The 15,301-nt window shown below is 43.9% G+C and overlaps 1 protein-coding gene across 1 annotated transcript; it reads right to left on the bottom strand.

Moving 5' to 3' along the window:
* Window positions 1-13,490: 13,490 nt before the first annotated feature.
* LOC133079550 (heterogeneous nuclear ribonucleoprotein D-like) lies at window positions 13,491-14,754 on the bottom strand. The gene is given in 2 exon segments (XM_061175075.1): window positions 13,491-14,548; window positions 14,550-14,754. Coding segments are annotated over 2 exon segments (906 nt in total). The 5' UTR covers window positions 14,676-14,754; the 3' UTR covers window positions 13,491-13,768.
* Window positions 14,755-15,301: the final 547 nt, after the last annotated feature.

Here is a 15,301-nt window from a genome sequence, read left to right as displayed (position 1 = left end):
TCTTTGGGGGCTGGATCGACTCAGGATGAGGATGAGCGTTCTGGCAAGAGGCATAACCCCTCTCACGTTAACCATTTTGACCACTTGGATGTGTGCAGAAAAATTCATTCTCACTGAAGATCTGGGGTCTTTTTTTTTTTTTTTTTTTTAATTTTATTTATTTATGGCTGTGTTGGGTCTTCGCTTCTGTGCGAGGGCCCTCTCCAGTTGTGGCAAGCGAGGGCCACTCTTCATCGCTGTGCGCCGGCCTCTCACTATCGCGGCCTCTCTTGTTGCGGAGCACAGGCTCCAGATGCGCAGGCTCAGTAACTGTGGCTCACGGACCCAGTTGCTCCACGGCACGCGGGATCCTCCCAGACCAGGGCTCGCACCCATGTCCCCTGCACCGGCAGGCAGACTCTCAACCACTGCACCACCAGGGAAGCCCTGGGGTCTTTTTTGGTGGGGGTGGGGGGGCCCATGCCACGCAGCATGTGGGGATCCTAGTTCCCCGACCAGGGACCGAACCCATGCCCCCTGCAGTGGAAGCACAGAGTCCTAACCACTGGACCACAGAGAAGTCCCAAGACTCGGGGACTTGAAGAGTCACCCCGAAGCCCCAGGCATTTCCTCTTGTCTCTGGCTGCCTCTCTCCTTCCTCTCCCAGAACCCAAACTGATCTCTCCCTGGACTCAACACTCATAGCAGTGTGTTGAGCCTATTCTGTGTGTGTTTTATCGGAAGGAAGAAAGTGCAGACCTTGCACAGATCAGTGCCTCTCCCTGAGGCTCTTCTGTTTCATAGATGCCTGGGACCCCAAGCGGCTCCTTACAGGGTTTCCCCTAAACAAGGAGTCTGCAGACTCTGACCTGTTAGCAAAACTGGTTGGTGGCCTGTGTTTGTTGAACCCTGAGCTACTAATGGTCTTAACATTTGTTGGTTTAGAAAAATACATTTCCCCTCCTCCTCCAGGATCTCCCCAACTCACACAAGAGGAATTCTGTGGAACATGATTGTTTCTGCCTCACCGCAGGCATGGTGATAATGAAGTCACCCTGTCACAGGAGATTTCCTGTTGAATGTGTGGGCACACTGAGCGCACCCTGGGAAAGACATGTCCCTGTCCCAAGAGAAGGGCCCCTGAGAGCAGAAGAGGGAGGAAAAGGGTACCCTCTTCCCCTTTTCCATCCTCCTTCCTCCCACCCCAATTCTGTTACAGAGGAAGGATTTGAACTAGAACCTGGACAATGAGTCTACACCCAATGGACAGATGGGAAGACTGAGGCCCCAGCCCCGGGGCCTTTGCCTGGCTGGCTGAGTCACTGGAGGCCCCTGCCTCTAGTAGGTATGTGCTGACTCCAGGTGTTCTTGGAGCCCCTCATAGTGGTGAGCTGACCATTTAGCCCTCCTATCCAGCCTTGGAACTACCCTGCCATGGAACTGACTCTTAGCAAAGAAGCTATCTTTAACAATACCTGGTGGTCACTGACCAGCATAACTCTGATTTGCCTTAAAGGCTGATTGATCCTCAGTAGCAAAGAGCTTATCCAGTCACATAACTTTATTTCATGGAGGAAGTTCAGAGACTAGCACTGACCTACCAGAAGTCACACAGCAATTCACTCCCTTCTTTATTAAAATGTGAATGAGCCCAGCCTGAGTGCCAGGTGCTAGTGACAGCAGCAGCTGCTAAGACCGACAGTGGGAAAGAAAGAAAACAAACAAGAAAACTATCAGGGACTTCCCTGGTGGTCCAATGGTTAATACTTTGCCTTCCAATGCAGTGGGTGTGGGTTCAGTCCCAGGTCGAGGAGCTAAGATCTCACATGCCTTGAGGCCAAAAAACCAAAACATAAAACAGAAGCAATATTGTAACAAATTCAATAAAGACTTTAAAAAAATAGTCCACATCAAAAAAAAAAAAAATCTGGGGAAGCTGGGACGAAGTGAGAGAGTAGCACTGACATATATACACTACCAAATGTAAAATGGATGGCTAGTGGGAAGCAGCCGCATAGCACAGGGAGATCAGTGCAATGCTTTGTGACCACCTAGAGGGGTGGGATAAGGAGGGTAGGAGAGAGGCTCAAGAGGGAGGGTATATGGGGATATATGTATACATATAGCTGATTCACTTTGTTGTACAGCAGAAACTAACACAACATTGTAAAGAAATTATACTCCAATAAAGGTATTTTTAAAAAATTAAAAAACAAAACAAAACTAGGAGACAGTGATAGGAGCCATGCAGAGCATTAAACTATGAAGCTGGGACAGAGAGTGACTGGGTGACTTTTTTTTTTTAATTGAAGTATAGTTGATTTACCATGTTGTGTTAATTACTGCTGTATAGCAAAGTGATTCAGTTATACATATATACATTCTTTTTCAAAAAGTATTTATTATTTAGGCTGCAATGGGTCTTAGTTGTGGCACGTGGGGTCTTTTAGTTGAGGCACGTGAACTCTTAGTTGTGGTATGCATGCGGGATCTAATTCCCGATCGAACCTGGGCCCTCTGCATTGGGAGCTCAGAGTCTTACCCCCTGGACAACCAGGGAAGTCTCTATACATTCTTTCTTCAATATTCTTTTCCATTCTGGTTTATCATGGGATATTGAATACAGTTCTCTGTGCTATACAGTAGGACCTTGTTGTTGATCCTTTCTATATATAAAAGCTTGCATCTGCTAACCCCAACCTCCCAATCCATCCCTCTCCCAACCCCCTCCCCCTTGGCAACCACCAGTCTGTTCTCTTTGTCCGTGATTCTGTTTCTGTTTCATAGATAGGTTCATTTGTGTCTCGTTTTATTTTATTTATTTATTTATTTTTAATTCTATTTTATTGTTTTTTTAAAGCTTCTTTTTTTTAAATTATTTATTTATTTATGGCTGTTTTGGGTCTTCGTTTCTGTGCGAGGGCTTTCTCCAGTTGCGGCAAGTGGGGGCCACTCTTCATCGCGGTGCGCGGGCCTCTCACTATCGTGGCCTCTCTTGTTACGGAGCACAGGCTCCAGACGCTCAGGCTCAGCAATTGTGGCTCACGGGCCTAGCTGCTCCGCGGCATGTGGGATCCTCCCAGACCAGGGCTCGAACCCGTGATCCCTGCATTGGCAGGCAGATTCTCAACCACTGCGCCACCAGGGAAGCCCTATTTTATTTATTTTTTGAGGTTATTGTGAGCAGAATTGTTGTCTCAATTTCATTTGGTTATTCTTTTTTTTTTTTTAAATTAATTTATTTATCTATTTATTTTTGTCTGTGTTGGGTCTTCGTTTCTGTGCGAGGGCTTTCTCTAGTTGCGGCAAGCGGGGGCCACTCTTCATCGCGGTGCGTGGGCCTCTCACTGTCGCGGCCTCTCTTGTTGCAGAGCACAGGCTGCAGACGCGCAGGCTCAGTAGTTGTGACTCACGGGCCCAGTTGCTCCGCGGCATGTGGGATCTTCCCAGACCAGGGCTCGAACCCGTGTCCCCTGCATTGGCAGGCGGATTCTCAACCACTGTGCCACCGGGGAAGCCCTCTGGTTATTCTTTTTTTTAATTCTTAAAAAAAAAAAAATTTAAAAAACGAGATATAGTTGATGTATCATTTCATTTTGGATTGTTCATTGCAAGTGTATAGAAATACAATTGGACTTTTGGGTATTGTAAACTTGCTGAACTCATTTATTAGTTCTAAAGGTCCTTTAGTGGATTCCTTAGGGTTTTCCATATAAAAGATCATATCATCTGTGACTAGAGATGGTTTTAATTCTTCCTTTCCAATCTGGGTACCTTTTATTTCTTTTTCTTGACTAATTGCCCTGACTACAACCTCCACTAAAATGTTCAGTAGAAGTGGTGAGAGCAGACATTCTGGTCTTATTCCTGATCTTAGGGGAAAAACATCCAGTGTTTTACCATTAAGTATGTTAGTTGTGGAGTTTTCATAGATGCCCTTTTTCAGAATGAGGAAGTTTCACTCTATTCTTAGTTTGAGTGTTTTTAATCAGGAAAGGGTGTGGGATTTGTTAAATGCCTTTTTTTTTTTGCATCCGTTGAGATGATCATGTGATTTTTATTGATGTGATATATTACATTAATTGATTTTTCAGATATTAAACCAACCTTGCATCCCTATGATAAATCCTGCTTGGTCATGTGTATAATTCTTTTTCTTTTTTTTAAAATTTTATTTATTTCTGGCTGCGTTGGGTCTTCGTTGCTGCGCACGGGCTTTCTCTAGTTGCGGCGAGTGCGGGCTGCTCTTTGTTGCGGTGCGCAGGCTTCTCATTGTGGTGGCTTCTCTTGTTGCGGAGTACGGGCTCTAGGCGCGCAGGCTTCAGTAATTGTGGCACGTGGCCTCAGTAGTTGTGGCTCGCAGGCTCTAGAGCGCAGGCTCAGTAGTTGTGGCGCAAGGGCTTAGTTGCTCTGCGGCACGTGGGATCTTCCCAGAACAGGGAAGGACCCCAGAACAGGGGTTAGGACTCGGTGCTTTCACTACTGGGGCCTGGGTTCAATCCCTGGTTGGGGAACTAAGATCCCGTAAGTGCGGGCAAAAAAAAAAAGAAAAAGATAGTATAGCAAAAAGGAGAGGAGCACAGAGTTCAGAACCAGGTGGGGCAGTTATTTAGCCTCTTTGGGGCTGTTTCTGATTCTAAAAAATAAGTATAATTATCATACCCAATTCACAGGTAGTTGGCAGGGTCCAGCACATCGTGAGTACTATTTAATATTTGCTATTATTACTATTGGCAAGTAAAGAAAAAAGAAAAGAAAAGAAAGGAAAAAAAGTACCTATGATTCTAGGAGCCTGAGATAAGTACTGTTAACTCTGGGATATATGCTTCTATACTTTTGCCCTGGGTATATGCTTTATAAAAATGGTCGGTTCCATAATGTGGGATACAATATGATCACAGCTCTTATTTTCCCAATTAATCACTCATGCTTGCATGTGTCTCATTAGCAAGAAATCCAGGATCTTGAGACCACCCTGAATTATCCATGAACTTTGGGGGTTTATACTATGCCTGGAATAGTTCATGACTGCTGTTGCTTCTTATGGCCACATGGTGTCACTATTGGAGCCTGATCCCAACCAGTCCATAGAACTTGCTGGTGAAGGATGCTGTTGTGTCCTTTTGAAAACGGGCTAAACTCAGCTAGGGGCTCGCAGGCTTGAGATCCCAAGCCTGTGGCTCTCAGTGTGTAGCAGCTCTCTTTCCTGTACACTTGCCCATAGTTAGTGTGCCCGCTAGCTTCAGGAGCCCCAGGTTAGGACAGTATTTCCTTTCTCCTTGGGAACCCACACCAGGGGCTTGTTTAAACCCTCCAAATATAAAGGGTCACATGACACCCCCTTATCCTGGGAGTGTGGTCACTTCCTCTTGTAGGGCACCGAAGTGGTTAGCTTTCTGTGAAAGACGTTTGCTCACCCAACGGCTACTTTCCTTCCTCTTCTTTACTAACGGAGGCAGCCTCCCATGGGGCCCACCTTCCCAGCTTCTCTTGCAGCTGGGTCACGGACATTGGCTCAAACCTGGCTGGAGGGTCTTGAGGGGATGCTGGCTGGGGGATTTCTGGGGAAGATTTTCCTCTCTGATAAATACACATGAACATATTTCAGGAGAAATCTTCCTTATTGGTACTATCCGGGCAGTCCAGTGGTTAAGACTTCACCTTCCAATGTAGGAGGTGCGGGTTTGATCCCTGGTCAGGGAGCTAAGATCCCACATACCTCTCGGCCAAAAAAAACAAAACATAAGCAGTATTGTAACAAATTCAGTAAAGACTTCAAAAATGGTCCACATCAAAAAAATCTTAAAAAAAAGAAAAAACAAGAAAAGAAATCTTCCTTCTTGTATGTAAGAGGGCAAACCTGCAGATGAAGGCTGAGGTAGCCAGCCTTCAAGAAGATCTCCAGGTAGCTTTGCCTCCTGGTATTCATGCCCTTGTGTAGTCCTCTCCTGCAGTGCATCAGGGCTGGCCTATGTGACCGATTAGAATACAGCAGAATGCAGACTTAGAGGGCTAGATTGTGAAAGGTATTGAAGTTTCTGCCCTGGTCCCTATTGGATTGCTCCCTCTGGAGGAAGCAAGCCACCACACTGTAAGGACACATACCCCACTGTGAGGATACTCAGATCTGCAGAGAGGAGCCAACAGCCAGCGCCGACTTGCCAGCCATGTGGGTGAACTATGGGGGTCCTTGGAAATGGACCCTCCAGCTCCAGTCAAGCCTTCAGATGAGCACAGCCCCAGGTGACATCTCACTGCACCCACATGAGAGACTGAGCCAGAACCCCCAGTAAGCTGCTCCTGAGTTCCTGACCCACTGAAGCCATGAGGGATAATAAATATTGTTGCTTAAAGCCATACATTTGGAGGGGGGTTGTTATACAGCAATAGATAAGTACTCAAAGGCCAACACTATAAAGATTTCAGAGAGGAAAGATGGAAAACACTGGCATCTTCGATGACATCATGGTGCCACTGAGTTCTCCCATCCAAGTACTAACCAGGCTCGACCCTGCTTAGCTTCCGAGATCAGATGAGATCGGGCACGTTCAGGGTGGTATGGCCGTAGACCATGGTGCCACTGAGTTAACCAACCCTGAAACCTCCTACTTCCCGTCCCTTCAAGTGAGAGACGTACACACAAACTGCAAAGCCGAGTGGACCTTCTAGGGCCATCCAATCCCTCCACCACCATGGTTACCAACATTCAGATAGGGTAGTTGAAGTGCAGAGAGTGAAAGCCTCTTGTTTGCCCCTTGTAGTGTTGGACCCCAGGCTTCCTACATGGTCATCCATGACTCTGTGTTGCCCCCCGCCGGCCTCCTGCTCCTGGGACGTGATGTTCTTCTGCTTTATTCCTAAAATGCCTCTGGGGCAAAGCCTCTTCATACAGAACCCCTCTAGAGGTCAAATCCTGGATCCCTGGTAGGAACCCACCTTTGGAAGCCGAGGAGTCCAGGGCAGTCGGTCGTATTCTGATGCTGTGCTCCTGGCCAACACCCAGTCTCCTGGATTTGACCAATCCTGGGGGTTCTGACTCCTTGAGCTGCTCCCTTGCTCTGAAAGCCAAGGCAGGGTGGCGTTCTGGGCTGGCATAGTGAGGGCTGGACCTGGAAAGGGGTGACCATGACCAGTGTATCTGGGGAAGTTGCCTCTGCATGGGGGGCAGCTCTGTCTCAGTGTTCACTAGCTGCAGCGCTCTTGTGTAGTTTGCATGAGCGTGAGTGTGTGTGTGTGCTTGCAGGCTTGGGTTCTCACTCATGTAGTCATACTTGAGGGTGTAGCTCTGCCTGTCACTCCTCAGCCCTGAGGGCAGGGCTGAGACCAAAGTCTCATCCATGTGTACCGGGGAAAACCCTATTTTATTTAACACTGACATAGCATTTCCTCAACACCAGGCAAAGTTCTAGGCACATTTCAAACTCATTTAAGCCGCAACAACCCTATGAGGTATGTACTATCGTTATCCCCATTTTATAAATTTATTTGTTTATTTATTTTTGGCTGCGTTGGGTCTTCGTTGCTGCACGCCGGCTTTCTCTAATTGTGGTGAGCGGGGGCTACTCTTCGTTGCGGTGCGCAGGCTTCTCATTGCTGTGGCTTCTCTTGTTGCAGAGCATGGGCTCTAGGGCACGCAGGCTCAGTAGTTGTGGCGCACGGGCTTAGTTGCTCCGCGGCATGTGGGATCTTCCCGGACCAGGGCTGAAACCCGTGTCACCTGCGTTGGCAGGTGGATTCTTAACCACTGCGCCACCAGGGACGTCCCATCCCCATTTTATAGATGGGATAATAGAGGCACAGAGAGGTTGATTGGCCTAAGATCAAAGAGTCAGTGAGTAGTGAGTCTGGCTCCGGGTTAGGATCTTAGCCATGATGCCAGCCTGCCTACGTGTGCTCAGGCTGGAAGGCCTGATTTTGAACTTCCCTATGTTTCACAAAGACCATCCACATGGGGTTTGTGGTTGGACTGCATGGCAGAGGCCAAGGACCAATCACTACCATCATCATCAACACCATCATCATCATAACAATAATAATTGTCACCGAATGCTTCCTATGTGCCAGGCTCTATGCTGGGAATGTTACGCGTACTTATCTCAGTTCATCCTCACAGTTAACCCCTCCAGCACATATTCTTCTCTCTGTATCACACATGAGAACATTGAGGCTCAGAGAGGCTGGGGACTTGCCCAAGGTACACAACTAGGAAGAAGCAAAATTGGAATTTGAATCCAGGCTCGTCGGACGGCAAAGCTCATTTCCTTGCCATGTCACCAGACTGGTTTTTTGTTTGTTTGCTTTAACTTAAAAAAAAATTGAGGTGAAATTCACATAACATAAAATTTTAAACGTTTTAAAGCATGCAATTCAGTGGCATTTGTTATGTTCACTATATTGTGCAACCATCACCTCTATCAAGTCCCCAAAACATTTTCATCACCCCAAAGGAGAGAGACCCTGTACCTATGAAGCATTCCCTCCTCTCAGCCCCTGGCAACCACTAATCTGCTTTCTATTTCTATAGACTTAACTATTTGGGGTATTTCATGTAAATGGAATCATATAATGTGTGACTTTTTGTGTCTGGCTTCTCTCACTTAGTGTGTTTTTGAAGTTTAGCCACGTTGTACATGGGTCAGGACCTCATTCCATTTTATGGCTGATTAATATTCCATTGCAGGTATACACCACATTTTGTTTACTGATTTATCAGTTGATGGACATTTGTTTCCACCTTTTGGCAAGTGTGAATAGCACTGCTATGAACATTCATGTGAAAGCGTTTCTTTGAGCCCCTATTTTCAGTTCTTTTGGGCATATGCTTAGGAGTAGAATTGCTGGGTCATGTGGCATTCTATGATTCACCTTTTTTTTTTTTTTTTTAATTGGAGTATAGTTGCTTTACACTGCTGTGTAGGTTTCTGCTGTACAGCAAAGTGAATCAGCTATACGTATACATATAGCCCCTCTTTTTTGGATTTCCTTCCCATGTAGGTCACCACAGAGCACTGAGTAGAGTTCCCTGAGCTATACAGTAGGGTCTCATTAGTTATCTATTTTATACATAGTATCAATAGTGTATATGTGTCAATCCCAATCTCCCAGTTCATCCCACCCCCCACCTTTCCCCTTTGGTATCCATATGTTTGTTCTCTATGTCTGTGTCTCTATTTCTGCTTTGCAAATAAGATCATCTATACCATTTTTCTAGATTCCACATATATGTGTTAGCATATGATATTTGTTTTTCTCTTTCTGAGTTCACTCTGTATGACAGTCTCTAGATCCATCCATGTCTCTGCAAATGACACAAATTTTGTTCCTTTTTATGGCTGAGTAATATTCCATTGTATATATATACCACATCTTCTTTATCTATTCCTCTGTTGATGGACATTTAGGTCGCTTCCATGTCCTGGATATTGTAAATAGTGCTGCAATGAACATTCGGGTGCATACATCTTTTTGAATTATGGTTTTCCTTGGTTATATGCCCAGGAGTGGGATTGCTGGGTCATATGGTAGTTCTACTTTTAGTTTTTTAAGGAACCTCTATACTGTTCTCCATAGTGGCTGTATTAGTTTACATTCCCACCAAAAGTGTAAGAGGGTACCCTTTTCTCCACACCCTCTCTAGCATTTATTGTTTGTAGATTTTTAAAAATTTTTATTTATTTATTTTATTTTTGGCTGCGTTGGGTCTTCGTTGCTGTGCGCGGGCTTTCTCTAGTTGCAGTGAGCGGGGGCTACTCTTCGTTGTGGTGCACAGGCTTCTCATTGCGGTGGCTTCTCTTGTTGCGGAGCACGGGTTCTAGGCTCGTGGGCTTCAGTAGTTGTGGCATACGGGCTCAGTAGTTGTGGCTCACAGGCTTAGTTGCTCCGCGGCATGTGGGATCTTCCCGGACCAGGGCTCAAACCCGTGTCCCCTGCATTGGCAGATGGATTCTTAACCACTGCGCCACCAGGGAAGCCCCATTGCCCATTTTTAATTGAGTTGTTTGTCATTTTGTGGTTTATCTTTTTATTTAGAAGTAATTTTCAACTTACAGAAAAATTGCAATATAGTACAAAGAAACCCAAGCAATCTTTACCCAAATTCATCTATTATTAACATTTTGCCCCATTTGCTTTCTTGCTATATCTTTTTTTTTTTTTTCCTGAACCACTCGAATGTAAGTTGCTTACAGGATGACCCTTTACCCCTAAATGCTTCAGTGCAAGGATTTCACTTACATAACCGTAGTACAGTCATCAACTTCAGTAAATTCAACACTGATCTATTTCTTCCTAATCTAGCGTCTACATTCCAATTTTATCAATTGATCCAATAATATGCATTGCATCCTCCAGTTTAGGACCCAGTCCAGGATCCCATGTTGCATTTAATTATCATATCGCTTTCATCTCCTTTAATGTGAAACAATCCCTCAGTCTTTCTTAGTCTTTTGTGACCTTGACATTTTGAATAATACAGTTCCTTTAAAAAAATAGTCTTCTATACTCTTACCATCTGATCTAGCAATTGTGCTTCTTGGTATTTACCCAAAGGAGTTAAAAACTTATGGCCACACAAAAACTTGCACGTGGATGTTTTTTATCAGCTTTATTTATAATTGCCAAAACTTGCAAGCATCCAAGATGCCCTTCAGGAGGTGACTGGATAAACCACGGTCCATCCCGACAATAGAATATTATGCAGCACTAAGAAGAAATGAGAACCTGCCAAAGGGGCAGCCGGTGGCACCCGGCTCGCCTGCATCAGTGCGGGTCCCGGGGCTCCAAGTCCCTGCCCTGGGCTGGTAGGACCTGCTCCCTTCCCTGGCCTGAAGGCGCTCTTCAGAATCTGAAAAGGAAGCAGTTGGGGGCATGGTGTCCGTGAGCTGGGGCGCACACCAGGGACATCTTTCGTCCCCAGGTCCCTCCCCGAGCTTGAGGTCAGAACAGAGATGAGAGTCTAGAGGAGAAAGGAAACTCGCCCTTTGGGCTGATGCCCACGCCGGGGAAAGCTCTGGCTGACTCTTCGCGGCACAAGCATCTCGGTCTTCATTTTACAGATGAGCAGACTTGAAGCTTAGAGGAACCCATTCATTTTTTTTTTTTTTTTTTTTTTAAGTTTCAACTTTTTTCTATTCAACCAAAACTCACTGAAATCCCACATCTGACTATTTCAAGACAAAGAAAAATATAAAACCTCAACCAATCCTAAAAACAGCCCACATTTTTCTGGCAATACACTTTTGAATGACTACATGAAAACAAAGTTGTATCGCTTTTGCTCAGAAAGTTGAGACCACAGTAGATAGCAATTCTATTAAGTTGGAAAGTTTGAGAGATTTTTACAGAATGACATTTCCTGACTTCGCTTAACACTAGGAGCAATTCAAATGGTAGAAACGCACATACACACACACCTGTAACTAAAAATTGCAGTTTATATAAAATGACATTTAAAAATTCAATTATAATTGCAGTGTCCTTGAATCACCTTTTTAATCAGTGAAACGTAGTATCCTGTGGTGGACATCCTATCAAATACTTGCAACCTATAGCAATTAATTTCTCAGGTTTCTTTGTATTGAAATTTATAAGATTAGCAAAAGGGTCCAGTTACTGTCACCATTATGAAAAAGATGCATGGAAGAGAATGAAATAAATGCTCTGCTTATCCATGTTAGTATCCCAATGACATTTTAACTCTTAATCCCTAATCTTGTAAATGTAGCCATCAGACTACAGAATACTAACGTGTTAATCAACAAAACTGCTAATTAGGTTTCTTTCAGGGTAAGTAGCAACACATAGAACTTGCTCAAAACAACTCAGGAAGCATATTTAAGAATATACAGGTTAATTATGTTTGTCATAAGTACTTCAGTTTTTCTAAAAGATCTCAGACAATAATCTCTAGATGTAGTGTATTTCTTCAAAGTCATATATATCAAGACTTGACTGAAGAGTTTGGATTTTGTTTAAAAAGCCTTTATTCATTTTTGATCAGGGAAAGGACAATCTCAATGTCAACTTGTCACCTAATCATAAATTTGAACTTACAGGATTCACTGCCCTAAAGACACTGCACCTGACTTTGACAACATAACTTAAAATGAAAATCTCCTTTCTGTTCCCTAAGGTTGCATGTTGAAAGAATCAAACAATCCCTTGCAATAGCCAACATTGGTACTTGGCCTAGGTGTAAGGTCAAATAGCAAAACAGGAGCAAAACGCCAAAAGCATTGTAACTTGATAGCGCAGCAAGTACAAACATCATCGGAACAAAGAAAGTTGCAGGCACCAAATAAAACAAGGCAGGTTCATTAGCATAAAAAAATTTACACTTGGTTGAAGGTGAGGTCAACTATTCCACATGTGAACATGTATGCCAATCCTAATGGCTAACATGGAACCACAGAAACAAAAACAAAAACCTTAAATTCAATAACTACACTGAATGTAAAATTCAAAACTTGAATTTACCCAGGACATCCTCCAAAATCTAGAGCTAAAGCTGTTTTTTTTTTAATGCACCAGAAGATCTGTTGTAATGACATGACTTGGTCACACTTAGATTTGCATTTACATAAGATTTAAGGGATACCTTTCCCCACTATTCCTTTTACGTTTGAACATGGATATGCTTAACTATTCAGCTCATGCACTAACTGCGCTAAAAATGATGAAACTTACTACCATGATTTTTTCTAAGAACTCACACCACGAAACAGTTAACACCCAATACAGCTTCCTAAAAATGCCCCAACAGAAAACATTTTGTTCAGTTTGGTGCTTGCTGTGACATAATACCAACAGAATAGTATACAATTAATTTACTCATCCACTACGTCGAATATTTTAATCTAACGTTTGTTCAAACTTTAGTAACTTCATACCTATTTGCCAAAATCCTTGTGTTAAATGTAACTACATCTGATATTCTTAAACTGTGGCTCCTATAACACAGTTCAAGTGTTTTTTCCCCTGGGTATATTTAGACAGTTTAATCAAGAAAACAAAGTTATGGTATTATGATTAGCCAAAGCTCTTTTCTAGCAGACCACTGAATACAGCAAGTCATAACAAATGCCTTTCCAGAGACAAGAACAAAGCAAAATATTTTCTATTCATAAAAGGAGCTACCAGCATGCTTTGTGCCATTAAAAAGTTACTTTTCAAAATATAACCAGAAGACTTAACGGTCTACTAGAAAGCTTCCACTCATCACAACACTATAACTACGCCACAGAAACTTTCATGACAAAGTCTCCAGATATACAGAGAGAAAACAACATTACTTAAAGGTATGTGGAAGCCTCAGTTAACAGGGAAATGAAGCCTTAGAACATAGAATACATCTAACAAAAAGAGAACAGAGTAGACACTGTAGCTGGCTATTTGTAAAGGACCAGTTTCTCCCTATGGATCAACACTCCCTACAAAATAAACTGTGCCTTAATTATTGCTTATTTAAAATTACACTTTTACAGAGCTATTTAGTACCTGATGCAGAAAAACAATCACATAAGGAAGCATTTATTTGAGGTTTAACATGAAATCATACAAATAAAATTTGTATAAACACAAATCCACGTCGAGTCATAACACAGATAGCAAAAGACAAAGTAAAAAGAAAAACTAATTGGCGGCTGTATACAGTTGGACACAGTTGTGTCTTGTACACTAGAAAGTCTTTTACAAAATAATCATCTTAGATCAACAGAAGACCAATCTTCAATGTCGTCCTGCAAGATGGGTTACTTTAGCAATCTCTTCCTGTTTTCTCCAACGTCCCCTTTTAGTATGGCTGGTAATTATTTTGGTGATTGCCACCCCCTCGAGATGCCTTGCCGTAAGTGCTCTGTTGGCCACTGTAGTCTGTATATCCCTGTCCATATCCATAGTTCCCATAGTTATACCCAGTATAATCATAGCCGCCATAGCCACTATAGTTTTGATCACCACCATAGGCACTATTGTAATTTCCATATCCTTGATCATAATAGTTATTAAATCCTTGGTTCCAGTTTTGGCCCTGACCTCGGCCACGACCCCTAGTACCACCTCGTCCACCAGCTACAGCACCTCTTCCTCCTTTTTGTTGTTGCTGTTGCTGCCTATATACCTCTTTGGGTTGTGCAACTTTGATTTCACACTTCCCAGAACCAATTTGACGATATCTGCTTTCTAACAATTTCTTTACTGGCTCTTCGTCTGTATATGTAATAAAACAAAATCCTCTTCTTTCATTTGTTTTTGTATCCATGGGAAGTTCAATATTTTCAATCTCTCCAAAGGCTCCAAAATATTCTTTAATTTGTTCTTCTGAAGTATCTGGGCTCAATCCACCCACAAAAACCTTTTTAGGGGGTTCCTTCCCTTTTAAAGCTTTGGCTCTTTTAGGGTCTATCAATTTGCCATCTAGCTTGTGTTCTTTCATTTCCAAAACCTTATCAACACTAGCAGCATCTTTAAAAAGCACAAATCCAAATCCTCTTGATCTTCCAGTGACTGGATCTGTTTTAATTGTGCAGTCTACAACTTCCCCAAATCGAGACAAATATTCAGTCAGATCTTTTCTTGCTTGTATCCCAGCTCAAGCCTCCAATAAACATTTTACCGTCATCCTGCTGATCCTTGCTCGCGTTGATCTTGGATCCCTCTGCGAATTCCTCTATGTTGCTGTACTCGTTCATGTCTTCCATAGCGGCTGAGTTGTCGGCCGGGAGGCGCTGGCGCGCAATCCGTGTCGCGGAAGCAGCGGCGGCAGAACGGTTGTATGCAGCTGGATTTTAAATGGCGGCGGAAGAGCCCATTCATTTCTTAATCCAGCAGTTAATTAAAGCACCTACTTTGTGCCAGGCCCTGGGTTAGGCTCTGGAGAGACAACCACGAACAAGACACACGCTCACGAAGGAAGACACAAAACATAAGGGAGTGGTGCCCAGCTGAACTTGAGCCCGCAGAGGTCCGCACAGGGGTGCCCAGGAGCCCTGGGACCACGCCAGCTCTGCCACACATGTATCAATACAGAGTGGCGGGCTGCCTCCCTGGACCTCTGTTTCTCCATGAGGAAGTAGAGAACATCTGCTCCCTTCCCCTAACTTTCTGGAAAGAAGGCCAGGGAGGAAGAGCCCTCTCTCCCCCAAGGTCTTGGTTCTTTTGGACAGGTCCACTTGCCAGAAGACCAAGGGGGCTTATTTCTGCCGAAGCAGGGATAGGCCTCAGGGCACGGAGCCCTAGTGACCTCACTGCCGGAGCAGGTGCAGGGGGAGGAGGGGGATGGGATAGTTTCTAACTCAGGGCACAACCTTTAGACACAGGGCGTCCT

This window comes from Eubalaena glacialis, chromosome 19 (assembly GCF_028564815.1).
Source record: "Eubalaena glacialis isolate mEubGla1 chromosome 19, mEubGla1.1.hap2.+ XY, whole genome shotgun sequence".
Lineage (NCBI taxonomy): Eukaryota > Metazoa > Chordata > Mammalia > Artiodactyla > Balaenidae > Eubalaena > Eubalaena glacialis.
The sequence above is the reverse complement of the archived record's forward strand: the minus strand, read 5'-3'. Positions and strand labels throughout refer to the sequence as shown.